General features: G+C 48.3%; 2 protein-coding genes and 1 pseudogene across 2 annotated transcripts; all 3 read left to right on the top strand.

Moving 5' to 3' along the window:
* The first annotated feature begins 87 nt into the window (after window positions 1-87).
* LOC142363019 (macrophage migration inhibitory factor-like) lies at window positions 88-10,973 on the top strand (annotated as a pseudogene).
* Window positions 10,974-14,174: 3,201 nt separating this feature from the next.
* LOC104328220 (macrophage migration inhibitory factor) lies at window positions 14,175-16,642 on the top strand. Its single transcript, XM_075434674.1, has 3 exons — window positions 14,175-14,400; window positions 15,375-15,547; window positions 16,377-16,642. The coding sequence occupies exons 1-3, from the start codon at window positions 14,293-14,295 to the stop codon at window positions 16,441-16,443; spliced, it is 348 nt and encodes a 115-aa protein (XP_075290789.1). The 5' UTR covers window positions 14,175-14,292; the 3' UTR covers window positions 16,444-16,642.
* Window positions 16,643-17,379: 737 nt separating this feature from the next.
* DDX51 (DEAD-box helicase 51) lies at window positions 17,380-27,750 on the top strand. Its single transcript, XM_075434860.1, has 16 exons — window positions 17,380-17,441; window positions 17,530-17,924; window positions 18,332-18,573; window positions 18,700-18,850; window positions 20,342-20,487; window positions 20,826-20,897; window positions 21,080-21,186; window positions 21,707-21,815; window positions 22,388-22,533; window positions 23,211-23,409; window positions 24,023-24,138; window positions 24,229-24,345; window positions 25,288-25,389; window positions 25,902-25,965; window positions 26,182-26,316; window positions 27,165-27,750. Exons 1-16 carry the CDS (start codon window positions 17,419-17,421, stop codon window positions 27,189-27,191), a joined length of 2,151 nt encoding a protein of 716 aa, XP_075290975.1. The 5' UTR covers window positions 17,380-17,418; the 3' UTR covers window positions 27,192-27,750.
* The last annotated feature ends 151 nt before the right edge of the window (window positions 27,751-27,901 follow it).

The raw sequence follows: 27,901 nt of genomic DNA on the forward strand, positions 1-27,901 counted from the left end.
CACAGTGGGGTAAGTTACATTGCAGGTGAGTTAGAAACAAAGCTGTGAACAAGGTGAGCTGAAAGAAAACCCTCTTGCAATTCAAAGATGCCTAAATTAGTTGTTAACACAAATCTAAGCAAGGATAAACTTCCAGAGACTTTCACGAGGGAGCTCACCTAGTAGTTATCAAAAGCAATGGGCAAACCAGCACAGGAAAGTCCAGATGCTCAAATGTTTCCTTTATTTACTCAGCTGTGCTTATATGCAATGAGCTATTTCTCAGTGATAGCCTCTATGAACTAATATACCTAATATATTGAGGGTATTTAGCATTTAGGGTCTTCTCTCTGTACAAATATCAAATACTCGTTTGCATAACTTAGCTCTGTTGAAGTCTCAAAACTCTTGAAGTATTTAAAATAGCCTTGTGTATGATGGTATTCCATGTAGTTCTCCATATAAGTCAGGATGCTGGGGGTGTGTGGGCCGCTATACACGAGTAGCTCTGCCAACAGCTCTCGAGAACCTAGCTGACTGAAAGCAGTCTCACCCTCTAACTTCCTTGCTGAGTCCTGCTGAATACGTCCTTGTTATCTGCCACCAAACTGCCTGTAGCCTGGTGGTTACAGCGGAAGAAAAAAATAACGTATTTGGCTTGCTTGGGCATTAGCAAAAATACCCATGTGACATCCCGTTACTTGTAGTCAAAATACCAAAGTAAAATCTGTCTGCTACTTTCATTACCAAACTGAGGGATATTTACCTGCCAAAACCCACATCAATCTGGTCCTGAGATGAAGTACTGAAATAATCTCATTAAGGGTCTTAAAAGGTTTTATAAGGCAGTTATTTCCTTATTAATCCTGAAAGATAGCTAGACATTGTATCAATTGTTTACTGAAGACTGTTGATGAACATGGCAAAGGGAAAGCTTCTCTATAGAGCTGTAAGCTTAATAACGTGAGCTACCCCTCAGCTGCTGTAGCAGCAGTAACTTATGTGAATCAGTTATAGATCTTTTTTTTAGCAGCTTGGTGAAGTACCCTTTCTATGTATTCAGCACTAAATGAGCGTTTTCAGAAAATGTTTCTTATTTTACTTTGGGAGTGATGCTTTGAAACTGTAGAAAGAATGAGTTTCTGGTGCCTACAGAAATGATTCTGAGGGCTTGCCAGCAAACCTTTCTCTGTAAACTGGGACATCTCAAGTTCTTGAGCAGATCTTTGCTCTTCATGGAAACAAAGTGCTCCGAAATGGTAGTCACCTCGAACTACTTGAGACAGCAACAGAGATCTTTGAAACAATTGTTTGATAACTGCCGCAGGTGGAAGTGTCCTGAGCAGGGAAGAAGAGGGAAAAATGAATCGAAAATTAAACACCAAGTGGGATAACTGAAAATTTTAGAACCTTCTACCTTCGAAGCCACTGAAGGCAAAGGGCTCTGGAGCAGAGGCTCGCGCCGAGGGAGCCTTTCTGAAGTGGCAAAACCGCAGTGCCCCCGCGAGTGGGAAAGAGGGAGGTGCCAACGAGCGGCAGCTCTGACTCAGCGGGGGCGGGGTCGAGTGTGACAGCGGCCAAACCCCCTCACGAACAAGAGCAGCCCCTGGTGAGTGCAAGCGACCAGGAGCGCAGCGAACAGAGCCGGCAAACAGAGGCGGCGCAGCAGCCCGGGAGCGGCGCAGCGGTTTGCGCGGCAGTTCGTGCAGGCAGGGCGTGCGGGGAAGGCGTGTGGGCAGGGTGCAGTCACCCCTCCTGGCAACTCAAGTAGTGGACATCGCCCTTCCAGGAGATATTCTAGCCATGGTTTCCCTCTGCGGGAAAACCGTTACTAGAAGGAGTGTGGGGACCCAGACGGAGGTCCCGCGCAAACACACGGCTGTCCAGGTCTCTGGCTGCAGGAGGTGCCTGAGCCTGGTGCTTGTACCAGAGGGCAGCAGAGACAACGGCTGTGTTCGGTGCGAGCAGGTGAATGACCTGCTCAGCCTGGTGGCAGAGCTGAAAGAGGAAGTGGAGAGGTTAAGAAGCATCAGGGAGTGTGAGAGGAAGATTGACTGGTGGAGCTGCACCCTGCCCCTCCCTGAGGCCAAGGCAGTGGGAGGCGGCTCCACAAGAAGCAGAGGACCCTCTACCCTCTTGCCACCAAGCAGAAAGAGGGGACCTAAGATACAGCGGGGAATGGAAATGGGTCTCTGCTCGGGGCGGCAAGCGAGTCCCCTCCCAGCCTCCCTCACCTGCCCAGTTGTCCTTAAGCAACAGATACGGGGCTCTGGAATGTGACGGCCCGGCAAATGAGGATGCGGGTGAAGGTCCATCAAGGGGTTTGCCTAAGACGAGTTGGTCAGCCTCACATATTACAACTGCCTCGGCTAAGAAAAAAAGGAGGATAATTGTCACAGGCGATTCCCCTCTGAGGGGAACAGAGGGCCCGATCTGCCAACCAGATCCATCCCACAGGGAAGTCTGCTGCCTCCCTGGGGCCCGGGTTAGGGATGTTGTGAAGAAACTCCCTGGTGCAGCCCTCTGATTATTACCCCCGCTTGGTAATGCAGGTTGGCGGGGACGAGATCGCAGAGAGAAGTCCCAAGCCCATCAAAAGGGACTTCAGGGCACTGGGATGACTGGTAGAAGGATCAGGGGTACAGGTGGTGTTTTCCTGAATCCCATCAGTGGCAGGGGACAGCACTGAAAGGGGCAGGAAGACTCACCTGGTTAACAGGTGGCTCAGAGACTGGTGCTGTCAGTGGAGTTCTCGTTTCTTTGATCACGGGGAGGTGCACACAGCACCGGGCCTGCTGGCGACAGGCAGATCGCAGCTGTCTCAAAGGGGAAAAAGGATTCTTGGCCACGAGCTGGTGGGGCTCATTGAGAGGGCTTTAAACTAGGTTCGAAGGGGGAAGGGGACATCGTCCAGCTCAGTAGGGATGAACCCAGGCGTGGCATGCCAGGGGTGAGATCGACAGCCCAGCTCCAGTGCATCTACACCAATGCACGTAGCATGGGCAATAAACAGGAGGAGCTGGAAGCCATTGCACAGCAGGACAGCTACGACTTGGTCGCCATCACAGAAATGTGGTGGGACAGCTCACATGACTGGCAGGCTGTCATGGATGGCTACAGGCTCTTTAGGAAAGACAGGCCAACAAGCAAGTGGAAGAAAAGCAGGTTATCAGGAGTAGTCAGCATGGATTCACCAAGGGGAAATCATGCCTGACCAATCTGATAGCTTTCTACGATGACATGACTGGCTGGGTAGACGAAGGGAGAGCCGTGGATGTTGTCTACCTTGACTTCAGCAAGGCTTTCAACACAGTCTCCCATGATATCCTCCTAGGGAAGCTGAGGAAGTGTGGGCTGGATGAGTGGTCGGTGAGCAGGACTGAGAACTGGCTGAATGGCAGAACTCAGAGGGTTGTCATCAGCGGCGCTGAGTCTAGTTGGAGGCTGGTAACAAGTGGTGTCCCCCAGGGGTCAGTACTGGGCCCAGTCTTGTTTAACTTCTTCATCAATGTCCTGGATGAAGAGTTAGAATGTACCCTCAGCAAGTTTGCTGATGACACCAAACTGGGAGGTGTGGTAGACACACCGGAAGGCTGTGCTGCCATTCAGCGTGACCTGGACAGGCTGGAAAGTTGGGCAGAGAGGAACCTGATGAGGTTCAACAAAGCCAAATGCAGGGTCCTGCACCTGGGGAGGAACAACCCCATGCACCAGTACAGGCTTGGGGTAGACCTGCTGGAGAGCAGTGCTGCGGAGAGGGACCTGGGTGTCCTGGTGGGACGACAGGTTGACCATGAGCCAGCAGTGTGCCCTGGCTGCCAAGAAGGCCAATGGGATCCTGGGGTGCATTAGGAGGAGTGTGGCCAGTAGATTGAGGGAGGTTCTCCTTCCCCTCTACACTGCCCTGGTGAGGCCTCATCTGGAGTACTGTGTCCAGTTCTGGGCTCCCCAGTTCAAGAAAGATGAAGAGCTAATGGAGAGAGTCCAGTGGAGGGCTACGAGTATGATGAGGGGACTGGAGCATCTCTCCTACGAGGAGAGGCTGAGGGAGCTGGGCTTGTTCAGCCTGAAGAAGAGAAGGCTGCAAGGGGACCTAATTTATGCTTACAAATATCTTAAGGGTGGGTGTCAGGAGGATGGGGACAAACTCTTTTCAGTGATGCCCAGTGACAGGACAAGGGGCAACGGGCACAAACTGAGGCACAGGAAGTTCCGTCTGAACATGAGGAAGAACTTCTTCCCTCTGAGGGTGACGGAGCACAGGAACAGGCTGCCCAGGGAGGTTGTGGAGTCTCCTTCTCTGGAGATATTCAAGACCCACCTGGACAAGGTCCTGTGCAGCCTGCTGTAGGAGACCCTGCTTCGGCAGGAGGGTTGGACTAGATGACCCACAGAGGTCCCTTCCAACCCCTACTATTCTGTGATTCTGTGAGAGGTGGTGGAGTTGCTGTGCAACTGGAGCACTGGAATGCATTGAGCTTTGCCTGGAGGCAGAAGAAGAACGAGTGGAGAGCTTATGGGTTAGAATTAAGGGACAGCCTCATATGAGTGATGTTATTGTGGGTGTGTACTACAGGCCACCTGACCAGGAGGAGGAAGATGCTGTGACCTTCTACAAGCAGCTGAAAGCAGCCTCACAGTCACAGGCCCTGGTTCTGGTGGGGGACTTCAACCACCCTGACATCAGCTGGGAAGGCCACACAGCTAGGCATGCGTAATCCAGGAGGTTCCTGCAGAGCATTGACAGCAACTTTCTGATGCAAGTGGTGGAGGAACCACAAGGAAAGTTGCTCTGCTGGACCTTGTACTAACAAACAAGGAGGGACTGGTAGATGATGTGAAGGTTGGAGGTAGACTCGGCTGCAGCGACCATGAAATGGTGGAGTTCAGGATCCTGCGTGGAGGAAGCAGGGCTATAAGTAGGATCAAAATCTTGGACTTCAGGAGAGCTAACTTCGGCCTCTTCAAGGAGCTACTTGGAGGAATCCCATGGGTCAGGGCTCTCGAAGGCAGGGGTGTCCAAGAGTGCTGGTCGCTGTTTAAACATCGCTTCCTCCATGCTCAGGATCAGTGCATCCCCCTGAGAAAGAAATCTAGAAAAAGAGGCAGGAGACCTGCATGAATGAGCAAGGAGCTTCTAGCAGAGCTCAGGTGGAAGAGAAAGGTCCATGGAATGTGGAAAGAGGGACAGGCCACTTGGGAAGAGTACAGGAATGTGGTCAGAGCATGCAGGGATGCGACGAGGAAGGCCAAGGCCCACCTGGAATTGAATCTGGCATGGGATGTCAAAAACAGCAAGAAGGGCTTCTTCAACTACATCAGCAGCAAAAGGAAGGCTAGGGACAATGTGGGGCCGCTGCTGAATGAGGCGGGTGTCCTGGTGACGGAGGATGCAGAGAAGGCAGAGCTACTGAATGCCTTCTTTGCTTCAGTCTCCAGTGCTAAGGCAGGCCCTCAGGAATCCCAGGCCCTGGAGGTAAGAGAAGAAGCCTACAGAGAGGATGACTTTCCCTTGGTCAAGGAGGACTGCGCGAGGGATCGCTTAAGCGATCTGAACGCCCACAAATCCATGGGCCCCAATGGAATGCATCCATGAGTGCTGAGGGACCTGGCGGATGTCATTGCTGAGCCACTCTCCATCATCTCTGAGAGGTCCTGGAGGACAGGAGAGGTGCCCGAGGACTGGAGAAAGGCCAATGTCACTCCAATCTTCAAAAAGGGCAAGAAGGAGGACCCAGGGAACTACAGGCCGGTCAGCCTCACCTCCATCCCGGGAAAGGTGATGGAGCAGCTTATCCTGGAAGTCATCATCAAGCAAGTGGAGGAAAAGAAGGTTGTCAGGAGTAGTCAGCATGGATTCACCAAGGGGAAATCATGCCTGACCAATCTGATAGCTTTCTACGATGGCATGACTGTCTGGGTAGATGAGGGGAGAGCAGTGGATGTTGCCTACCTAGACTTCAGCAAGGCTTTTGACACGGTCTCCTATAACACCCTCCTAGGGAAGCTGAGGAAGTGTGGGCTGGATGAGTGGTCGGTGAGGAGGATTGAGAACTGGCTGAATGGCCGAACTCAGAGGGTTGTCATCAGTGGCGCTGAGTCTAGTTGGAGGCCAGTAACTAGTGGTGTCCCCCAGGGGTCAGTACTGGGCCCGGTCTTGTTTAACATCTTCATCAATGACCTGGATGAAGAGTTAGAATGTACCCTCAGCAAGTTTGCTGATGACACAAAACTGGGAGGAGTGGTGGATACACCAGAAGGCTGTGCTGTGATTCAGCATGACCTGGACAGGCTGGAAAGTTGGGCAGAGAGGAACCTGATGAGGTTCAACAAGGGCAAGTGGAGGGTCCTGCACCTGGGGAGGAACAACCCCATGCATCAGTACAGGCTTGGGGCGGACCTGCTGGAGAGCAGCTCTGTGGAAAGGAACCTGGGTGTCCTGGTGAACGACAGGTTGACCATGAGCCAGCAGTGTGCCCTGGCTGCCAAGAAGGCCAATGGGATCCTGGGGTGCATTAGGAGGAGTGTGGCCAGTAGATTGAGGGAGGTTCTCCTTCCCCTCTACACTGCCCTGGTGAGGCCCCACCTGGAGTACTGTGTCCAGTTCTGGGCTCCCCAGTTCAAGAAAGATAAAGAGCTAATGGAGAGAGTCCAGTGGAGGGCTACGAGTATGATGAGGGGACTGGAGCATCTCTCCTACGAGGAGAGGCTGAGGGAGCTGGGCTTGTTCAGCCTGAAGAAGAGAAGGCTGCGAGGGGACCTAACAAATGTTTATAAATATGTTAAGGGTGGGTGTCAGGAGGATGGAGCCAGACTCTTTTCAGTGGTACCCAGCAACAGGACCAACAGGACAAGTGGCAACAGGCACAAACTGAAGCAGAGGAAGTTCCATCTGAACATGAGGAAGAACTTCTTCCCTCTGAGGGTGACGGAGCCCTGGCCCAGGCTGCTCAGGGAGGTTGTGGAGTCTCCTTCTCCGGAGATATTCAAGACCCGCCTGGACAATGTCCTGTGCAGCGTGCTGTAGGAGACCCTGCTTTGGCACGGGGGTTGGACTAGATGACCCACAGAGGTCCCTTCCAACCCCTAACATTCTGTGATTCTGTGAAAGTCTTAAAAATAGTAAGAAGAAAACTGTGAGTAGCTGTCATTTTTTTTGTCAAAATCAGGAACACTTTAAATAGCCCCACAGTAGCGTCTTGTGCTCAAATCTAGTCAACACTTCCAGTAGTGATGTGGTAGACTGAGATGCGCCAGTTGTGGGATGGCTAATAGTATTGATGTTTCTTTGACCAATTAGAAATTCTCAGTTTAGCTGAGATAATTAGAATTCACTGATAATTCAGAACTATCATTATTTTAATTATCATTATCTAATCTTGAATTCTCTAAGCATCAGTGAATTCTCAGTTCACTGATAATTAGAATATTTCTATTTGTTGTTGTATGGCTGTAGACTGTAAAAGACAGTTGTATGTGGTTTGATGTTCTCATCAAGTTGATTTGATGTCGAGTTAAAAAGCCAACTTACCTGTAGAAGCCTGGTTCTATTATGTCTCTTCCAGGCAGATTGTTTGTCTGATAAAGGGGCCCTCTTTCCTAGGGACGGTAAAGAAGGTCTATGCAATCAATCAGTCTCATTAAACATGTAGGAAATCAATGTCTGCCAAACTTGACTGAAGTCAGTTGTCTCAGGGGATAGTCAGAAGCATGGTTTAGGCTTATATAACCCTTGTTCTCCACAAAAAGCAGGTTTAACTATAAATGGGAGTAAGATTTTTTTTTTCCCTCCCTCAACACATGCAGTAATATAATGAAATTCTTATGTAAAACTGATGTCTTCTATCCTTCTTAAAAAAAAAAAGGTTTTTTTATCAGTCTAGCAAACATGTACTTGCTGTTGGGGGAGGGATGTGGGGTGGGGTCAGCTGGTGGTTCTTGCATAACAGCTCCTGAATATAAAGCAAGAGGCCAGGGCTGGGATGCAGCTGGAACAGGTTTGTGCAGCCGTGTGGAAGGGATATGTAGTGGGACTTAGAAATATAATGGAACAACAAAGAGATTTTTTTTGAAGAGGACATGCAAGCTCTTCGTGACAAAAGAGGCAATAGGAAAGGGAGAGTCTCTTGGTTATAACACAGAAAGAAGAAAAGAATTAGGTTGGGCTGGAATGCAGAGCTTTCCTCTCGCAGGAAATCATATCACATAAAAAAATACTGATTTCTATTTTTAATCAAATATTTTTTTCTACTAGAAAAACTGTTTCAAGCATTTTCAAACTGCTCTAAGAAGAAAATAATGCTGATTAACACTTCAGCTTGATTTTTTTTTTAACAATTATCTGCTTCTAGGGTAGATGTTAAAGGCATGCATATATTTGGCATAAAGTTGAGAGCACCGTGTGTCCAAGAACAAGGCCAAGCAAGTAGTACCTCAGCAGGATCTCTTTGGCTTATCCTGTACTGCTGTAGTCTGACGCACCTTGCATGAAACAACCTGTAAATGACAGCCAAGACTAATTACTCACACAAAGCCTGGTACTCAGGCTAGCTTGTTTTACCAAGAGGGTTAATTGCTGCTGAATTCCAATGAGGTGCTGCTAATAACATGGGTAAGAACAGAATGGAAGCCAGATGGATGCCAAAGGAATTGATCCCTGGATTCCCCAGCCTGTGGATCTGACACTGTGTATTAGCCGCAGGGAAAATTGCAGACTGGTCATTAATATTAACATAGATACTTTCTTCTGTTTTTCCTGGTATCAAGAACAAAAGTGGGATTAGGCTGTATTTTGTTTAATGAGGGGGATGTTGATTTAGACCTCTACTGTGTCAGTTCACATTTACCTCAGCAGGAAAGGCTGCAGCAGGAGCCAGTGAGGTGCAAAATCTCTCTGGAACGTAGGGTGGCAGCAATGCAATTGCACACCCCCACTTGCACCCGGCCTTCCCACACAGGTAGGGAGAGCCGAGTGCCTCGGAGGAGGTTCTGGAGGTATTGCAGGTCACTGAGTTCCTGGAGCACCTGAACTTGCTACCCAAAATTCAAAGTCAGTGAAGACGTTACTGCGGGGTCTTGCTTCCAACAGCGTACCTGAGCTGAGTATCCAGAACACATCTTTCAGTAGGTAATTGGGCACACTGGGGTTGAAGGCTGCAATTATGTATAGTGCATGATGTTCACTGCAAGTCCAGCAGTGTTTGTCAGGCACTGAGCTTTTCTGTGATTCCTTCCTCCAGAGCAATACCCATGCATGCCTGTTGCCCTGTTTTGAATGCTTCACCAGAGTCTGCTTACGTGGTGGACTCCAGACCACCCATCCATTTTTGTCCTAGGCTTCACACATGTTTGGGTGAAAACGGAGTGTAGCTGCTGCCGGTTGGCCAGAGGCAGTTGCTCAAGGCTGGAGGTGGGCAGCCCAGCACACAAGGTGCAGTTGTTTCCCCTGTGGCTGTCCTTACCCAGCCAGAACAATTATTAGGAACCAAGACTCACAAGCCTAAATAGTATGATGTCTTTGTATCAGCCCTTGACACAGCAGTGAAAGTCTCAGAGTAGAACACAGTAGAATACAGTAAGATGTCAACACATGAAAGCCTTGCACATGGCAAGCACGGTGTGGAGGAAAGTCTTCGAGGAGAAGACAGCGGGCATGGAAGGACCTGTGCTGCAGGGTAACTTAAGAAGAACAAGAGTGAAAGTCTTTGTGTTTCAGTGAAAAACATCTCTGAGTGCCTGGGACTGCTTTTTTATTATTTTATATGCTGCTAGTGCTTTTAGTTACGCATACAGCCAGTCTGCAACAGATGAAAGAATTGTGGTGGCAGTGCCTGTTACCAAATGCTATGCCACGGGGATGTGGTTGTATTTCATGCCTTCTCATCTTTGTGACTTGCAGGAAAATATTTAGGAAGCCTGGAAGTGCAATGAAGTACATGCAGGAGAATTTCAAAAGCATAGCTGATAGGCATTCGCCTATTTTTACCGCAGTTTCAGTACACAGATACCATCCTGGATTTTCAAAACTTTTCTTAATACGGCAAGGGAAAATAATATTCCCTTTCTTCTTCCAACAGTATCTAGCAATACAGATCTCTCCTGATCAGGTGATGTCCTTTGGTGGCTCCACAGACCTCTGTGGTCTGTGCTTTCTCTACAGTATTGGCAAGATAGGGGAGCAGAAGAACAAGGTCTACTCCAAATTGCTTTGTGACCTGCTGAACAAACAGCTGAAAATACCATCTGACAGGTGAGCTTATACAGTAACTTGTCTGACATGACTTTGCACAGATTGTTAAAACTACTAATCCCAAACTTGTCCCTTGGCATTTTTCTATTAACATGCTGCTTGAAGACGCTAAATACCAAGTCAGTAGAGCAACTCTCCAATTAAAAAGAGGAAAGGATCAATTGGATGAGCTGCAATGCCAATGTCCAGAAGCTGTAAAATTTCTTAGATGAAATGGTGGAGGCTTGGGTACTGCATGCACCCACAGATCTCACAAGTGCAAAAGCCCAAGTACAGACACAATAATTTGATGTTACTAAATTGATAACTTGAGTAACTTGTACCAACACTTCTCTACTGCCTGTGGATTACAAGAGGAGGTCTCTTGCAAAAGCTTCCACTTACATAAAAGCCTTTCTAGTCCTTTTCCTGAAGGTACACCAATTTGCTCCAGAAATGACTGTAAACAAAATACAGCATCCTCAAAACAAGAAGTAGAAAAACACTAGGAGCTCCGGAATGCAAGTAGGCAAAGCATTAAGGAGGGGGAGGGCAGGCAGAAGTGAATGCAAAGCCTGAGGAGTGTAAAGCCATGGGGGACAGTCTACAGCAGGGCTGCGTGTGTCCTGTTGCAGGAACACCCTGGCCAGCCTGCAGCACTCTGATCTCAGCATCTCATGTGTTTGTCTTCACTTTCAGAATTTAAGTCGGCTTCTTCGACATCAGTGCTGGCAATGTAGGCTGGAACAACACCACCTTCTCTTGAGGTGCCCTCAGGTGATAAGAGCTTAGTCCTGAACCCTCGCTGTGGTTTTTGAGCACTGCAGTTCTAGTCATGTAACCAGTATGTGGTACAAATGCAAAAGGCAGAGGTACCTTAGTTGCTTCTACCCACTGCTCATTTAACGTCTTGTCTGCTGCTTAAATGAAAGTAAAATTTGAGTAGGAGACTTATGACTGAGACTCCTTGTTATTCTGGAAAGCCCTGTGGTTGAGATGGAAGGTGTCTTCTCAAAATACTCTTAACAGGAGCTTTTCTTTTTTAATAACAGTTTAGCCTGTTGGGTTTGGACACGCCCTTGTCCTGTTTTGTGCTCAACAGCCTGGCCAAATTTAAATAGAACTATCTTGACCTGATTTCAAAATATATTGAAGTCAATAGATGTGGCTATCAACGCAGCAGACAGACCTCCCTTCAAAAGGATGAAAGGTATGATTGCCTCTTATTTAAAAGGGATGGACTGCAGTCCAGATCCTCCTTAGATCTAACACTGCATGGGCATCTGACTGCTTAGCAGAAAAACTTGTGCTGTGAGTCTCCCAGGGCTCAGCATCAGTAGAGGGAGCAGTAAGTGGAAAACCCCACTGTTCACTGCTCCGCCCTCCCCTTTTCATCCATTGAACAATTTGCAGTGACAGTGAAGATTAGAGCACGGCTCAAAATGAGACAGAAGCACAGTGAGCCATTCCCAGAGGCCAAAGTGGAGAATTAATTATACAGGGAAGACTTATATATAAATATTTATTATTCATTCCCTGGGTCGGACAAGATCATTTGCTGCCAAATCACAATAAAAATATCGAGTACTGATATGTTTCCTGAATCTCTGAAGTTAGGTGTATTTTGACTTTTTTTTGCTGGACAGACAAACCCTCTCTCAACCCTGCTCTGAGCTCTATTGTGAACATCCCATTTTGTCCCTATCGCAGCTTTGCTTTGCAGCCACAGTGTTTAGATATGAGCCTGCACCTCAGCCTGCAGAAATGCTTTGTTGGGAGAACAAAAGAAATCTGCTTTGGTGAATTAAAGCAGCACAGCAAATAAAGCGATGCACTACTTGGCACCTAAATACAGTATATCTTATTAAATATTTTCCACTCCACTTTAAAGCCTTGCAGAGCTGCCTATTGAGGAAGGAAGACATGCCATGAGGCAGGTATTCTTTTAGCAGAATGGCTATGAAGCCCTTAAACACAACAGCGCCTTCCATGGGGAGGCAGTTTCCTTCTCCAGAAATCAATCTGCTGCCTTTATGGAGCCACCTGCTCAAAGCAGGCTGCCTCTGCCTGTTCTTGGAGCCACGGCACCAGCATTCTCTGACCTTCTCCTAGCTCATCCTCTCTGGGCCAGCTGCTCTGCACTCGGGTTTTGACTGTGATGCAGGTGGGTACATACAGCTGCAACACGTGAATGCCACAGCCCTGTTATTTGCAGTCAGTTGCCAGGAAAGGCTTCAGCCTGCCCCACATCTCTTTTGAAGCCTTTCTACACTAGATACTTTCAGAGTTATTCTCAGAGCATCCAAACCCTGAAATGTGTGTTTGTAAGGTACCTCATGGCACGAGTACAATTAAGACCACCTCTACTGCTAACAACCCTCATACTCTCTAATAGGGAATGTAAAAGCTTGCTTTGTCTCTGGCACATCATGAGAATGCTCTTTGGTGTATTTCTGTAAAATGTTTCACCTTTCAGTTTTTTGCTCTTAGACACGTTTCTTCACTGTTCTTCTATTAATCACAGGTAACCTCCCCAGCTCAAGAAAGATGAGGAACCACTGGAGAGAGTCCAGTGGAGGGCTACAAGGATGATGAGGGGACTGGGGCATCTCTCCTACGAGGAAAGGCTGAGGGAGCTGGGCTTGTTCAGCCTGAAGAAGAGAAGGCTGCAAGGGGACCTAATTTATGCTTACAAATATCTTAAGGGTGGGTGTCAGGAGGATGGGGACAAACTCTTTTCAGTGATGCCCAGTGACAGGACAAGGGGCAATGGGCACAAACTGAAGCAGAGGAAGTTCCGTCTGAACATGAGGAAGAACTTCTTCACTTTGAGGGTGATGGAGCACTGGAACAGGCTGCCCAGGGAGGTTGTGGAGTCTCCTTCTCTGGAGATATTCAAGACCTGCCTGGACAAGGTCCACCTTGGAGGTGGGAGGAACAAGTGGCACTATGCAGTGGAAGGGACCCGAGGATATCAAAGGAAGGAAATGTATCTTCAGCTCTTAATAGCATTATCAATCACTAAAAAAATACATGCTCCAGTTCTGAGCATTACAGCCTGTGCCACTCCAAAGTGTTCCCATATAATACCATCCTTTATCTTTCATTTAGGTCCATGTGTGTTCACACGTATAACATGTACATACGGCAAGCTTTCTAGCAGCAGCAGTGCTGGGACTTTGGTAAATATTAGCACTTGCTCAATTGCTGTGTGTAAAATGTCTGTGTGGAGAGGGCTCTGGGCCTGATCCTCTTCAGTCTGCCCATGAGTTATTTCAAGCCACGCAGCACAGCAGGGTGGGGAGCTGTGCCCTCTGCAGCCTACGTGCACCGCATCACACAGCCCGGCGGAAGGCTCACCGCAGGCTGCCGCTTGCCTCCCAACAGACGAGCACCATTTCATATCTAAGCAAAAAAAAGATCACATCTGCCTTTTTCCAGGAGAAAAGTATGATGTGAAAATGAGGATGCTGGGGAGTAATACATCACTTTCAATTTGACTGGAAAAAGTCAGAGAGTAATTAACATGCCAGCAAGTCTGATGTTTCTGCTTTCATCGTGTTAAAGCTATACACACAGTTAAATCAAAAAACGTACAAATGCCCCTTTATTTTGCAAAAGAAAAAAATGCCCTTTGGAGCCAGGGCTAGTATCCCTTTTGGCAACTGCCAGGCTAGGGCCTGTAGCCCTTTTTGGCCCTGATCCTGCAAAAGCTAGCGGGAGTGCCACAGCGGCAGCACCCCATGCGCTAGTCCCAGGTGATGTCCCAGCTGCCCAGAGCGGCAGGACTCGGCTCCAGGGAGGACCCTACAATTCACCCCAAAAAAATGCTCAGTAGCCGTAACAAAGCAAATGAATAGCGGCGCACGGGGGGAGCGCGTCCCGGGACGCCGTCAGCCGCTGCCGGGGCAGGCAGCCTGTGTCCCTTCCCCCCCCCCCCCCGCCCCGCCGGGCGCGGCCCCTTTAAGGCCGGCGCGGCCCCACGCACTAAAACCGCCGCGCCGCCGCCGCCGCCTTCCACTCCGCTACGGCCCCCGGTCCCGCCGCGCCGCTCTGCTCCCGCCATCGGCCCTGCTCCCGCCGCCATGCCCATATTCGCCATTCAGACCAACGTCTGCAAGGACGCCGTGCCCGACAGCCTGCTGGGCGACCTCACCCAGCAGCTGGCCAAGGCCACCGGGAAGCCCGCGCAGGTGAGGGCGGGTGGGGGGCCGGGGACCGCCCCGGGATGAGGCCAGGCTGGGAGCGGGGCGAGCACGTGCGCAGCGCCCGGCGGGGGGGGGGCGGTGCGGGGCCCCGTCCGCTCTCTCGCCCACCCGGGGCGTGGAGAGGGGGGTGGGAAGCGGGCGCGACGTGACTGCTGGCCTTGCCGCTCCGGGTGAGGCGGCTTATGCCCGTGTCCCTCCCCCGCCCGCCAGCCTCCCGCGGGGCTGGGCGCTCCCGCCGCCTCGGCCTGCACCGCTGCCCGTCCCTAGGCCGTGCGGCTCCCGCAGGCCGTCGGCCTGGCCGCCCGGAGCAGGAGCCTGACCCGCGGGAAACGCGGTGCTGGAACGGCTGCGTCGCCGGCGGTCTGTGGGCGCTTGTGCCCGGGAGCCGGGATTTCAGCCGCCGAGCTGTGCCAGCGGCGCACCTGGGGAAGGGGCTGGCATCTGCCAGGCCAGTGGGTCTGGCAAAGCGCAGTAACAGACACGGGAGCTCCGCTCCTGGCTGCCTTCCCCCTCCCGGCTGCTCCCGGTTATCCCGGGATCGGGTACGGCCCCGCTGCAGCCCGAGAGGTCGAAGCCTGGTAAGGCTGGCTTGCAGGCAGGCTCTTAGGCCCAGTGGCTCTGTGATTTAAGGGTGTGAATTCTGGCATGCAGACGCGTCTTTAAGGCCTTTATCTCCAGTCACGCACGCTCTGCGCTGCGCAGCGGCAGTGCTGCGGCGGGCAAGGGTGCCCGTCTTGCCTGCGGCCTGGCAAGACACGGCCTGCGTTCGTAAAGCTGAGGGCCAGGCTGGGGGTCCCCATGGCACGTGCTGCCAGGGTGCCTGTGTGGGCTGCAGTGCCAGAGCCTCAGGAGGGCACAGAGGGCACACGACTGCGCTGTTTGAAGTTGATACCGAAAGCAGGTTTCTGTCAGGAGAGGGAAGGTGAGATGCACTGTGACTGTCTGTTCTCTTACCGCAGTACATCGCTGTGCACATCATACCTGACCAGATGATGTCTTTCGGGGGCTCCACTGACCCTTGCGCGCTCTGCAGCCTTTACAGCATTGGCAAAATCGGAGGGCAGCAGAACAAGACTTACACCAAGCTCCTGTGTGATCTGATCTCTAAGCACTTGCATGTATCTGCAGACAGGTAAGGCCAGGACATGATGTTATTAACCTTGTTTATCTGGCTTTCTGAAACTGCTTTGAAAAGTTTATTTAAAAATACAGAAAGCCAGGAATAAGTCCATGTGTTTGTGAAAAGATAGTGATTATTTGCAGTGTTTCCATGTCCAGTTAAGAGTTTGATGCCTGCCTCTCTCCCTTGAGAGTCTCTGTTAAATGGCTTCCTGTTCTCAGAGTAGGAAAAAAGTCCCAGAGGACCGACAAAGTTGTACAGCGTGTCTTTTGCCTGGGAGGTGTGATGTCTTGTCCTCTGGTGATGGGAGGCTGAAAGCACAAGGCAGGAGCAGTAACAGGCTGGCACTGACAGGCAAAGCTGAAACCAGCAGGCTGCGGAGCCTTGGGAGAGTACCTGCATGCAGTGGCGAAGGAGATAACAAATCTGGCTGACACACTGAGCTTGGAAGGGAGAAGTGCAGAGCCATTCCCGAGGGCCTGCTTGGCTTTCGTAAGGCTGCCGGTCTGTTTGACACGTGTGAAGGAGTGCAGCGCTCAAACAAAAAGGTTTTGATCTGTGGAAATTGTTGACAGGCTGCTAACCAAGAACTGTCTGGTGTCTGGACAGTCCCTGACTGAAGAAGAGTTTGTATTTTAAGAAAGGAAAAAAGTGTAATTCCAGGGACTCTGAGGCATACTGACTGATTGGAGGCTCTGCTAGAGAAGTTAGCTAGATTTCAGTAAAAATGAAGCTTGAAATGAGAAGCACTGTCCTTTGTCCTGTTGTCCTGTCTTACTCATTATTCACATAAATGAGTTAGTAAGGTCATTGTTTGTATCTTCCTGTGCCTCTTCTGCAGGGTGTACATCAACTACTTTGACATGAACGCTGCCAATGTGGGCTGGAATGGCTCCACCTTTGCGTAGAGCTCTCCTGCGTCTGAAGAAGCTGCTCCTGGGCCTGCCCTCACCCTGCCCCTTCCAAGAGACCACCGCACAAACGGCCCTGCGTTGCGTTTTGTGCACTCTCACAAACGGAGGGCTCCCTGCTAGTGTGTTTAAATACTGCTGCTTCAACATTCCTCTGTTTTCTCTGTATGGAAAACAAATAAAGATTTAGAAGTAAGCTGTCTGGTGTAGGCTTTGTCAGGTTGGGGATGGAGTTGAGCAATCAGCAGCGTATCTCATTTGCTGATTGCTGAAGTAAACGAAAGGAATGCTTTGGGTTTGTTTCTGTTTCTCAGACATGATGTTTCACAGTATGGTTGTACTGAGTGGCAGGTGCCTGACAGTGCTCCAAGGTGATTGTTACCTTGCTGGGCTCCAAAGGCTGCAGGTGCATTCAGGGCTTACTATTGCTCTGGGTTTGTTTTTGGTTTTTTAGTTGTTTTTTTTTTGGCTGTGTCCTCTTCTGCTGCAGCAGAAGCCATCCTTGGGCCAGCCCTGTGCCTGCTGCTTCAAGGAGGCTTTCCCCTAACAATGTGGCAGCCGTGTGGGGCCAAGCAAGGAAGGAGTCAAAATGCTGCTTTCCACATGGCTGAGGCGGGCTCCCTTCGGGCAGCTGGCGGTGGCTCTCAGTGCTGTGGGAGCTGCGCCGGGCCCTGCGGTGCTGAGGGAAGCCTCGGTGCCGGCCTGTCCCCGCAGCGATGCTGTGCTCTCCGGCAGCTCTGCGTCCTCCTGCCGTGCGGGGCTGGGGGGCCGCGGCCAGGCGCTCTCCTCCCCTCAGCACAGCCCCACGGCCGCCTTCCCGCCTCAGCCGCCCTCCCTTCGGGCCGTGCGCGGCCAGACCCCTTCCTCCCCCGCCGCCTGGCGGCGCGCGCCCTCCCCCGCGCCTTCTGCAGCCTTCCGCCGCCGCCACGCGGCCGCCGGGACGTCATCTCCGTGCGCTCGCGCGGCGCGGCCATGGCGCTGTTCCGCATCGACAGGTAACCCCGGGCTGGCGGTGGGGGCTAGGCCTCGGCGTCCCACCGCGGGCGGCTGGTGCCTGAGGAGGGTTTGTCGGGTCTGTTCCAGGTACGGCGGCGAGGAGGAGCAGCAGGAGGCGGCGGCGGAGCGGGCTCGGGTGCTGCTGGAGCGGCTGCGGCAGCAGGCGAGGGCCCGGCAGCTGAAGAAACGGCCGGAGGCGCGGGGCGAGGGAGGGGAAGGCGAGCGGTGCGGGGGAGCCGGCCCGGGAGCCGCGGGGCCGAGCCCCGGGGGCGAGCCGAGGGAAGGAAGAAGGAAGAGGAGGGCGGACAGTGGCGAGCGGCCCCCTGCGCAAGGGCAGGCGCAGCTAGAGAGGAAGCAGCAGTCTCGCAGCTCTGCTGGAGAAAGGGCGGGTGCTGAGGGGGCAGCAGATGGCAGCACTCCGTCGAAAAAGAAGAAAGAAAACAGAAGAACATCGGAAGTGCCGCAAGAGAGGGCTGGAGCAGGTAAGGATAAACTGAGGCTGTAGGATTTCGGTTCATTGTGGTCCACAGTTCTCAACGGAGAAACGGATACAAGTTGCCCTTTGAGTAACTTGCTGAATTTACCTGATAGTAAATTTTTTTTTCCTCTGCTTAATATGTTGCTAAAGTAATTATTTTTCTAGGGGAAGAACCCCATACTGTACACTGAGAGGATCGGTTTAGTGTAAGGGAAGGAGGGAAGCATGTCACTTCAGTCTTCAGTTGCCTCCATGCCAACGAAGAAATACTTGGCTTTTGCACTTGGATTTAGGAGGAAAGAGGAGCTTGCAAGTTACTGCTTCAGTCCTGTGTTGTAAAATGTTCCCTGCATCCCTTTTCTGCAGCACATTCTGACCTGTAGCTTTGTATTCCTCTTACCCAAATTCCAGATTCTGAAGACATCAAGCAACAGGAAGACAGAAGCAACCTTAACAATAAGCCTTCTAAAAGAAAGGAGAGGGATGAGGAAGCAGAGGGAGCTGAAACAAGGAAGAAGGAGAACAGTGGAAGAGCTGAAGGAAAGCAAAGCACAAAGGAGGAGCTGTCCTTAGCAGCCTCGGAGGAAGAGGCAAATCCTCCACTCTGCAGTTTGGTGGGTCTTGGAGACTACAACAGAAAGCCAGTGCAGAAGGTAACTACCTTGACTGAGTTTTTATGATGGTCAAGGAGGAACTTGCATCTTACTAGCTTATTTTATGTATGGCATTGCCTGTTTGACAGCAGCAGCACTTTGTTTTTCTCCTTTCCCGTACCTCAGGTTCAGCCCTTCTTACCACGGTGGCTTGCTCAACCCAAACTAGTGCAAAAACGTATCAAGGATAATCTAGTTCCAATTGGAGATGTCCCAGGAATTCATCCCAGACTCTTGAAAAAGCTGCAAATGAATGGGATAGAGTCCTTTTTTCCAGGTACCTTGACAGTACTCTTGTGTCGTTCTGAACTGACTTATGTAGTTTCTGCAGTCTGTTGCTGTATATTTTACGTAATCAGCGAAGTAAAATACAGAACGAAAACAAGTTTAATGCATCTAAGTGATCATATCAGTTTTGACCCTTCACTTTCAGAGCTTTATCTAAGCTGAGTAATTGAAGTCTGTTATCTAGTCATAAGTGCAGCTCCATAAAATATGGTGGCTTGAAGGAATAGCTCACAGCTGCCCAAAGAGGGAGGCCTTACTTGTGTCCTCGTGTTTTCCCCCCTTATGCCAGACAAGTGCTTTAGTTCCTTACCTTCTACCATCTCTGCTTCTAATCATATCTCTCTGGGAACCTGTTCGACTCATTACAGCAATAGAAAGCTGTTCAAGCAAAAAAAAAAAACCTGTTGGTTTTCCATTATTTTACCAGTTTTGCAGACAAAAGTACAATAAATGCTGGCTCCTAAGTAGAAAGCACAGCTGGAAGCAGGGATAAGGAGAGGGAGAGAAGGGAAGAAGGTGGGATCTCTGACCTTCAGCGCTTTACTTGGTCCAGCTGAGCCTGGAGGCTTAGACGGTATCAGAGACTCGTCAAGGTTATATTGGAAAGCCAGCATGCGTCTTCTCTTTTTAAGTATACTATTAGATGATGTTTTAATGTAAATGCTGTTGCTGATTTTGTTCTGGGAGATCTTAACAGGTTGCTGATAGCAACTTCTTGTGTTTTATTGTAAATCAAGTCCAGGTGATGGCACTTTGTAGTAGGTAAATCAAGCAGTGTCATCCTATCTGGCAGTGATGGTGTCCACTGAAGTCATACATTGTATGTGTCACTGAGTATGGTCTTGTCATGGAGGTAGATCCTCTGGCTGCTAAACGTCTTGGATAAACCAAAGTTGGCCAGTTTGTCAGGGCTTCTCATGGGGCAAGGGAAGAAGAGAGTTCGTGCATGACAGGCAAAGCTGTTGCCTGTACAGGACTGTTTGCTTCAGTCCTTGTGTGCTCTCCTGCAGTGAGCTTGACTTACTCCAAAGCCTATAGGAGTTGTGCATTTTGCTCCTTGGCAGATAAGGCTGCATGTTGCATATTCTGTGTTTATGTAAGAGTAGTTTGTACTTCAAAGAAAGGATGCTTACAGACAAATATTCATAGCTTTTAAATCTGCCCAGTGCCATCCTAACGTGAGAACAAAAAGACAGATATGAGTTGAAACCAATATTTAACACAGTAATATCTTAGCTGAGCACTAGAAATAGCTGAATTTTTGGAGAGGGAAATCTCTGTGTTCAGTGCTAAGCTTCGATGAGACGAGAATTGGGTGAAGTCAGACACCATCTCTGTTAGCAACTGTTTTTGATTTCTTCCTCTCTTAGATCTGTAGCAACAATAGCAGAGATGTGGAAATAGATCGACTGCTTCTCTGGATACACTGGTTTTAGCCTGGTTAACTCTGTAGTTAATGTTTGTTTCCATTTTTGTTCAGTTCAGGCACAGGTGATTCCTGCTATTCTTCAGAGTGCATCCAATGGGTATTTGATGGGGCAGGGAGGTTACCGCCCCAAAGACATCTGCGTCTCGGCACCTACTGGCAGTGGTAAAACCCTGTCTTTTGTCATACCCATAGTACAGGTGAGTTTGGCCCCAGGGGAGTATATGTAAGCTGGGGTTGCTTTTGTTCAAGCAAAACCTGAACTTAGAAGCAGGTCAAAAAGCCAATGAATTTGTGGCTGAAAAGCAGCAGATTTTTGTCTCGGAGCTGTCTGAGGGAGCTGTATGACTCCCCTTCATCTCAGCATCCCACTCCTCAGACAAGAGGCCTAGCATGTGGAGCTGGGAGGGTGGAGGGGAGTAAAATGGAAACATAGGACTCCATGAGGACCTGTCAAGCCCATCTCTTCTCACTAGGTTAGATACAAGAACCCTCTTCTCACTGCAGTTAGGGACATATTTGGCCTTTGTTTTGGCAGGTTCTGCTAGATCGAGTAGTTTGCCAAGTACGAGCTCTGGTTGTTCTGCCCACCAAAGAACTGGCACAACAGGTACGTGGCTCTTTCTCTCAGCGCAGAGCTGGACCAAGACAGAGGCTGGTGCAGTCAGTACTTTGCTTGACTGTTCTGTGAAGCAGGTGGAAGACCTGTCAGGTGATTTGATGTTGTTAGCGTAATGGACAGTATTATTTTAACTGATTTCGTTGCGGCTAACAAAGCCCGTCTCTTTGCAGGTGAGTAAAGTGTTCAACATTTACACTGACGGGACAGGTCTGAAGGTCATTTTGATTACTGGCCAGAAATCTTTTGCAAAGGAGCAGGAGATGCTTGTTCAGAAAAAGTAGGTTAAAAAGTCTTTTGATAAGGTTTATAGAGATTGTAAACTATTTAATCTCAGTAAGCAGAGGTCAAAGCATAGGCTGTTGCATCACACCATCGTGCAGTAATGATTTTGGGTGGTGGGTTTATATTCTAGACACTGGTGGTTCTGTCTTTGTCAAAGTGCCTGCTACTACCCCTTTTTCAGGATTGTTATGTTTTACTAGATTTTTTGGGGCTTCTTCACCTGAGTAGAATGCAAATGTTTAGCTTATACCCACAGGTACAAATGATTGTTACAGGATTTTGCTGCGACTAAGCTTTTTTTTTAAGAGCAGTGAAGAATGACATTTTTTGTTTAAATGGAGAGTTTAGTGTCCAGCACTGCCTTTGCGTGCTTTCCAAACTAAAGTGCATATTTGAATTTTATTGTTTCTAAGTTAAGTGAATAGTAGGAATCTTAAGGTCTGCTGACCAAGGATCTCTGTTGGATGCTTTATGGTGTAGGGAGAAACGTACTCATGGGCTGCTTGTTCTTTCAGAGTGATGGGCTACTGCAGCCTGGCTGATATTGTTGTGGCTACACCAGGGCGGCTCACGGATCACATTAGCCAGACCCCGGGGTTCAGCCTGACACAGCTTCGCTTCCTGGTGAGTCAAATCCCCAGGTCTCCCATCTTAGTGCAGTGTCCATTACAGCTGTAATTTCTGCTTAGTTCTTGCATGGTACATAAATACATCTCTGTTGGAACTGTTGTGTGGGCCTGGTCTAGACTTCAGATTGCTCAGGCAGCAGTCTCAAGATCAGATGTTTTGTTTCAACTCGTGACACCTAAGTATCCACCCACTTCTCCTTCTCTTGTAGCCTCTTGCAGACACAAACTCAGAGTAAAGCCTTGTTGGTCAAGGTCAGGGTAAATTAGCAGACTCCAGTAGCTTCCACCACATGGGAGTTTGTGCAGAGACATAGCTGTGATCTTATTTAGGATATAGAGATTTTTATCTCTTATTCGGAGACGTGGATTCGATTTATGTGCAAGTGAACATGTGTGTAGTTTGAATGTCGGGCTGGCTACTGAGTCACTGAAATAAAAGCAAAATTCAGTTTTTGGGTAGAAACTTCTGCCTTCATTTGGTAATGATAATATTACAAAAGGAAAATTAAAGCTGCCTAATGCTAGACGGTATTTAACAAGTAGTGGTTTTGGTCCTTGTGAATTCAGATCGTAGATGAAGCTGACCGTATGATCGATGACATGCACCAGAACTGTCTGAACCAAATTGTCAAAGCTGCATTCTGCGTAGAAGGTGACTCTGGCTCCAACATGCTTTTTCAGAGGACCAAACCAGGGCCTATAACAGCAGCCAGGTAAGTTACCAAATGCATTTATTTGAACTGGTAGCACAGACACAGGCACCTAGATGCCACTGCCCTGCTTCACAGTACTCCCTTACAGGCACTTCCAAAGCTTGCTTACTCTGAGGAAGGTCTGCCAAAGTAAGGCAGCTGCTTTTTCGAAGCTTGAAAAAGCAGGCAGTGAACTGCTGATAGTAGAGGATGTCTTTTAGACTAAAGCCTAAGTATTGTGCTCTCCCAGCTTGCCTTAAGTAGACTAAAGGAGCATCAAAAGAATGCACACATATTGCAAATCTGTGATTCATTTGCACAGTACTTACAGTAATGCCCTCCGGCAAGCTGAGTAATGGATTTGAAGGAAAACTCTTGGAATCGTCTGTCTGTAGCTGCTGTTTTCATCATACAGCATGGTAGAGATGTGTCAGAAACTGAGATCAGTGACCAAGGAAGGAAGCAACTAGAATGAGGACACGGGTAACTAGGATGCAAGGATGTGTGCAGGGGCAGCAGATGTGGGTTGTGCAGTTGGTTGAGAGCGTGGATCTTGTTCTGTCTGTGAACACCACCATAAAACAAGGGTGGAAATGTAGCTGCAGGAACAGAGCCTTGTAACATCATCTGAAGGCACTTGTGGAGGACCTCCTTTGCCCCAGCCTCAAAGCTCAGTTTCTGTGTGCTATTTATTTCAGCTCCTGCTGTCTGCAGATACCCTTACAGAAACTGCTGTTTTCAGCCACGCTGACCCAGGACCCAGAGAAACTGCAGCAGCTGGACTTATTCCAGCCTCGCCTCTTCACGTCTGTCTATTCCGAGAAAAAAACTCTCGGAGATGGAGGAGAGACTGAACATGATACTGATAAGAAATACACACTCCCTGAGGGACTATCGGTATGATATTAATTCTCTTTAAACAAATTGTCAGGTATAATTTATTCTGCACTGGAGTATTTAGTTATGTTTTTACCCTATAAACAAATAAGTCGTCTTTATGATTCTTTGCATTACAGAGGTGCTGGGCAAAAGTGGCTTTGGGAGCATTTATGACATTATAAACATTTGGTTTCTCATTACTTTGTGTTCATTTGGTTAAGATAGGATTTTTTTTTTCTTCTATCATGCAAAGTTAAGTTTACCAGCAATGGGAAGTGGAGGTATGAAGTAATGTAGTAGCACTTGTTAGCTGTCCATATGTGTAACATACATTTCAAGGCATGTAGATACAGGTCACCCTGTAGACAAGAAGGCAGCACATGTTGTTACTTGCTGTGAAGTGAGAACATCAGAACAGCACAGGTTTGCTGTCTCCACCTTGTGTCGTGTCCTCCCAGCCTGTGACTGTGACTTTGTTCTAAAGGGGGCAGCGTTGTGGGGTCTGGTTTTGCTGCTATTAGTTGTACAACATCCAAGTCTATGTAAGTCATGGACACCTAGTGGGTTTCAGAGACGATAGCATTGGCGAGAACTAATTTTTGTCTCTGAAATTCTTCCCTGTCAACTGCAGCAGTGTTACGTCCCTTGTGACCTGAATTCCAAGCCCTTGCTCCTCTTACATTTCATGCTGACAATGGAATTTACTCGTGTGTTGTGCTTTACCAACTCCAGGGAGGCTTCTCACAGGTGACTATATTGATGAGACCACTGTAGTAGGTGTCTGTCAAGTAATGTTATAGAGATAACAAAGTGACTTTCTGTCCTGTTTACCTACAGATTGTTCCTGCTGGTTCAAGCCTTCGGTGGAGTCACTGTGGCTGAATTTTCTTCTCGGTTACCTCCAAATGAGAGACAGAGAACCATGAAGGAATTTGAACAAGGAAAAATACAACTGTGAGCATCCTAAATGAGTTTCCTGCATGTCTTCCAACATAGGCTATTTCCAGTGTGAAAAGCTAGGTAGAACCAAGAACACAGTTAAATGAGGTCCACTGTAAAACAGAGCATGAAAGAACCAACTTAGAGAACGGATGTGAGACTTGGGCTTGTGACTTTTGAATTGTTTACCCTGCATCTAACTTGGTATGTTCTAATCTAGCTGTAATGTGAATGTCATTGTGGTGTTTTATAACAAGCAGTAAATTCAACTGCTTGTTTATATAGTTACCCAACACATACAGTTCTGAAAATTGAATGTGTGTGCTTGGGGTCTGAGAGAAAATGGATCTTGGTGCTAGAACTGTATATAGTATTAGTGCTTCCTACCGAAGAAATTCCTGATGAGACTGGTGTACAGATTTACTTCTATCCATGTGTGTGGTTTGATTTGCTTTGTGATTTCAGTAGCTATATGGGATTGCATCTGTGAAATATCTCTGAGAGGGAGGCAAATACTTGCTTTCTGGATTTTCTTTTTATCCAAACCCTGTGTTTAAATTCATCCTTGACTACTGGAATTTCATACCTTGCTATCTGCATTCAGTGCCTTTATGGAATATTCAGATAGCTCACAGGTTTGTAAACTCCAGTGTGGTGCAAGCAGTCTGCCTTAATGTCACATGCTTGGTGAACCGGGAAACACCCAATAACTTTTCATGTACAACGGTAGGTGACAAGCCTGTAGTGATGCTTGGAGGTCTGTAGACAGCGAATAATGCTGGTAACAGTAAGGAATGACTTACAGTGCTGCTGTTGTGCTCAGAGGCTGGCTGCCCACTTTGAACAGAGCTTAGCAAGATTTGTGCTGTTCATTTGTGTTCATTCATTTGTGTTCCACTTGTGTGCGTAGTGCAAGAGATTTTACCTGAAAATGACTATATATACATTTTAAACCAGGTTAATCAGCACAGATGCCACTGCACGAGGGATTGACATTAAAGGAGTGAATTATGTAATAAACTATGACGCGCCGCAGTTCATCAGGACATATATTCACCGGTAAGGCAACCAGGAACAAAAGGAAGATGTCTGAGCTTGGTTTACTCTGAAATATGTAGCAAAGGTGACATGCACTTAGAAGGGTTTTTGGCTTTGAAGTTTTTTTTGTATGTTGTATGCACATAGCTTTCTAATCAAAATTAAGCCCATAGTATCACCAGAGTAACACAGCATTGAAACAGAGAACTAGCACCCTGTTACAGAAAATGTATTTTACAGGAGCTAGAAATACCATCCTGGACAGCATTGAGTATTGGGTTTCTAGATGTTCAGAAAGCTGCAGCAGCTCAGCAGCTCTGAACAAGCCCTGGAAATGTTCATTCTTTGTAACATAGGACTAGTCTTGCTGTGCTAACCTCAAAAAACTCGGAATCAGCTTTTCTTAAATCTGGAGAATCTCAGCATCAGAATCAGGCGCTCGGAGCTGACAATGGCAGTGACTGTGTGGCTAAACTGACTTGACAGTGCTTTTTCTGGCTAAACTGACTTGACACTATGTTTTTTGTTTTCAGAGTTGGAAGGACGGCTCGTGCAGGAGAAGTGGGTGTCGCTTTCAGCTTGGTCCTTAGAATTCAGGTATGTCGTTGGTATGAGATTCATCTGATAACGATGCATGGAGAGGCATACGGAAGATAAGGCTCGTGCTACTTCCACCTTTTACAGTCAGCTGAGCTTTGTACTTGGAAACTTCCATTATTGCCTGACTAGTAGGCAGCATGTTCCTAAATGTGCTCATTTTCTAGCTGATAGGCAGTGGGGTGTCTCATCTCCTGTGTCTGTTTTGTTATGCAGGAACGTAGGTTTCTGCGGATGTTGAAGGACGCTGGCATCCAAGACATAAAGAAGCAGCCAGTGAAGGGCAAGTCATTAAAGCCATTGGTACAGCGATATGAGGAAGCTCTCCATAAGCTTGAGAGGACAGTCAAGGTAATGGAAATGGGGAAGAAAATAAAAAATCAGACCACAATGTGCACAGTTTATTGCAACTCGTGACTAGCACAAGCATTAGTGTCCAGCATCCTTTCCTTTAACTGAGAAATTTCCATTTTGGTGTGAAGGCAGCATTTGTGGGTGCATCATTATGAAATACTCAGAAAGGGTCGGGAAGGGTGAAAGAGGTTTTCTGTTAAAAGAGAGGTAGGCAGCATCCCTGGAGGTATTTAAAAGACGTGTAGACGTGGCACTTAGGGAATGGTTTAGTGGTGGACTTGACAGTGTTATGTTTGTGGTTGGACTTCATGATCTTAAGGGTCTTTTCCAACCTAAATGATTACATGATTTGTGATGTTTCCTTTTCTGTTCTGCCTTTCTCTTTACCTGGGATTTTGGCAACTACCCAGAGGAAGGCAAACAAAATGCAGAGATTAAACCTTTTGTCATTACAGTTCTAAAACTGTAATTTACAGTTATGCTGACTAGAAGTTGGATATTTCAAGCCAGGAAAGCATTTTCTGCAGGCCCTTCCATTATACACCAGTGGAAAGGCTGAGAGCTTTCAGATAAAAGCAGGGTAGCATTCAGCTTGCCAGACGGGTAGACTAGGGATCCAGAATAGACTTTTTGCTGTGTGATTTGGGCAAGTGTTCTGCTCTCCAATTGGAGTACTCCTGCTAAACATCTGTCCTTTGAAAAATTATGATTTTGAGTTGCAGACTAGCAATGTTTGAGAACTGGGGCAGAAAGGATTATTGTCCCATTGCTCCCTGCAGTCCTTTCCCTGTGACTCTGAGACAAGGGCATCTTCAGTTACCTTCTCAACTTTTAATTTTGAACAGAACGAGCGAGCACAGAGACGAGCCTAATAGAGTGGAAGCTGAGGAGGTCATGTTTTGTGGCACTGAAGCTGCTGAGTGGGCTAGGTCATGGACTACTACCCAGCACGGTAATGAGACATGGTCCCTGAGTGGAGCCGAGTGGTTGGCTCCTCAACCTTATCATGTCTGAAGTCAGCTATAGGCCTCATTCCCCTTTCAAGGTCACTGTGAACAGAATTCAGTTACTGGGTTAAAAGAAAAAAAATCTAAAGATACAGTTGTCTTGAAGAGGACTTTGCATAATACCCCACTGGCATATGTAAAACCAACACCAGTGAAAAGAGCCATTACACAGCTCTTGATGGGACTGCTGGTCTCCAGAGGTGAGGGCTGGGTCCTTCTTGCTTCTGACCTGGGACAGCTCATGGCTCTGTGTCACGTGCAAGCAGCTGCATCCACAAATGCATAAACACCTCTACAGTGCCTGTAGCAGAAGTGTGTTTGAAGAGCTTCTCTAGGCTGAAGTGGCTGCAACTTTTGACTAAATATTGTATACATTTTTAAAACTGTCTAATAAAGATTCCTGGGTACAGGGATGGAGACAGTCTTGTGCCTTCCTTGTCATTTTCTTGCCTTCCACCGTTCAGTACTAGTGGTAACAGCAGGTATTAGAGTTAGGCTGGTGTTAATGTGGACTAAAATGTCTGGTGTTTAATATGAATATACTGGAGTCAACTAGTGTCACTGCAAGCCATAAA

The sequence above is a fragment of the Opisthocomus hoazin genome, chromosome 13 (assembly GCF_030867145.1).
Source record: "Opisthocomus hoazin isolate bOpiHoa1 chromosome 13, bOpiHoa1.hap1, whole genome shotgun sequence".
Classification (NCBI taxonomy): domain Eukaryota; kingdom Metazoa; phylum Chordata; class Aves; order Opisthocomiformes; family Opisthocomidae; genus Opisthocomus; species Opisthocomus hoazin.

Coding starts and splice junctions, on each gene's coding strand:
- LOC104328220 (XM_075434674.1), top strand. CDS start 14,293: ATGCCCATATTCGCCATTCAGACCAACGTCTGCAAGGACGCCGTGCCC. Junction 14,401..15,374: donor CCACCGGGAAGCCCGCGCAG/GTGAGGGCGGGT, acceptor CTCTTACCGCAG/TACATCGCTGTGCACATCAT. Junction 15,548..16,376: donor TTGCATGTATCTGCAGACAG/GTAAGGCCAGGA, acceptor CCTCTTCTGCAG/GGTGTACATCAACTACTTTG.
- DDX51 (XM_075434860.1), top strand. CDS start 17,419: ATGGCGCTGTTCCGCATCGACAG. Junction 17,925..18,331: donor GCAAGAGAGGGCTGGAGCAG/GTAAGGATAAAC, acceptor CCCAAATTCCAG/ATTCTGAAGACATCAAGCAA. Junction 20,488..20,825: donor TTGTCATACCCATAGTACAG/GTGAGTTTGGCC, acceptor TTGTTTTGGCAG/GTTCTGCTAGATCGAGTAGT.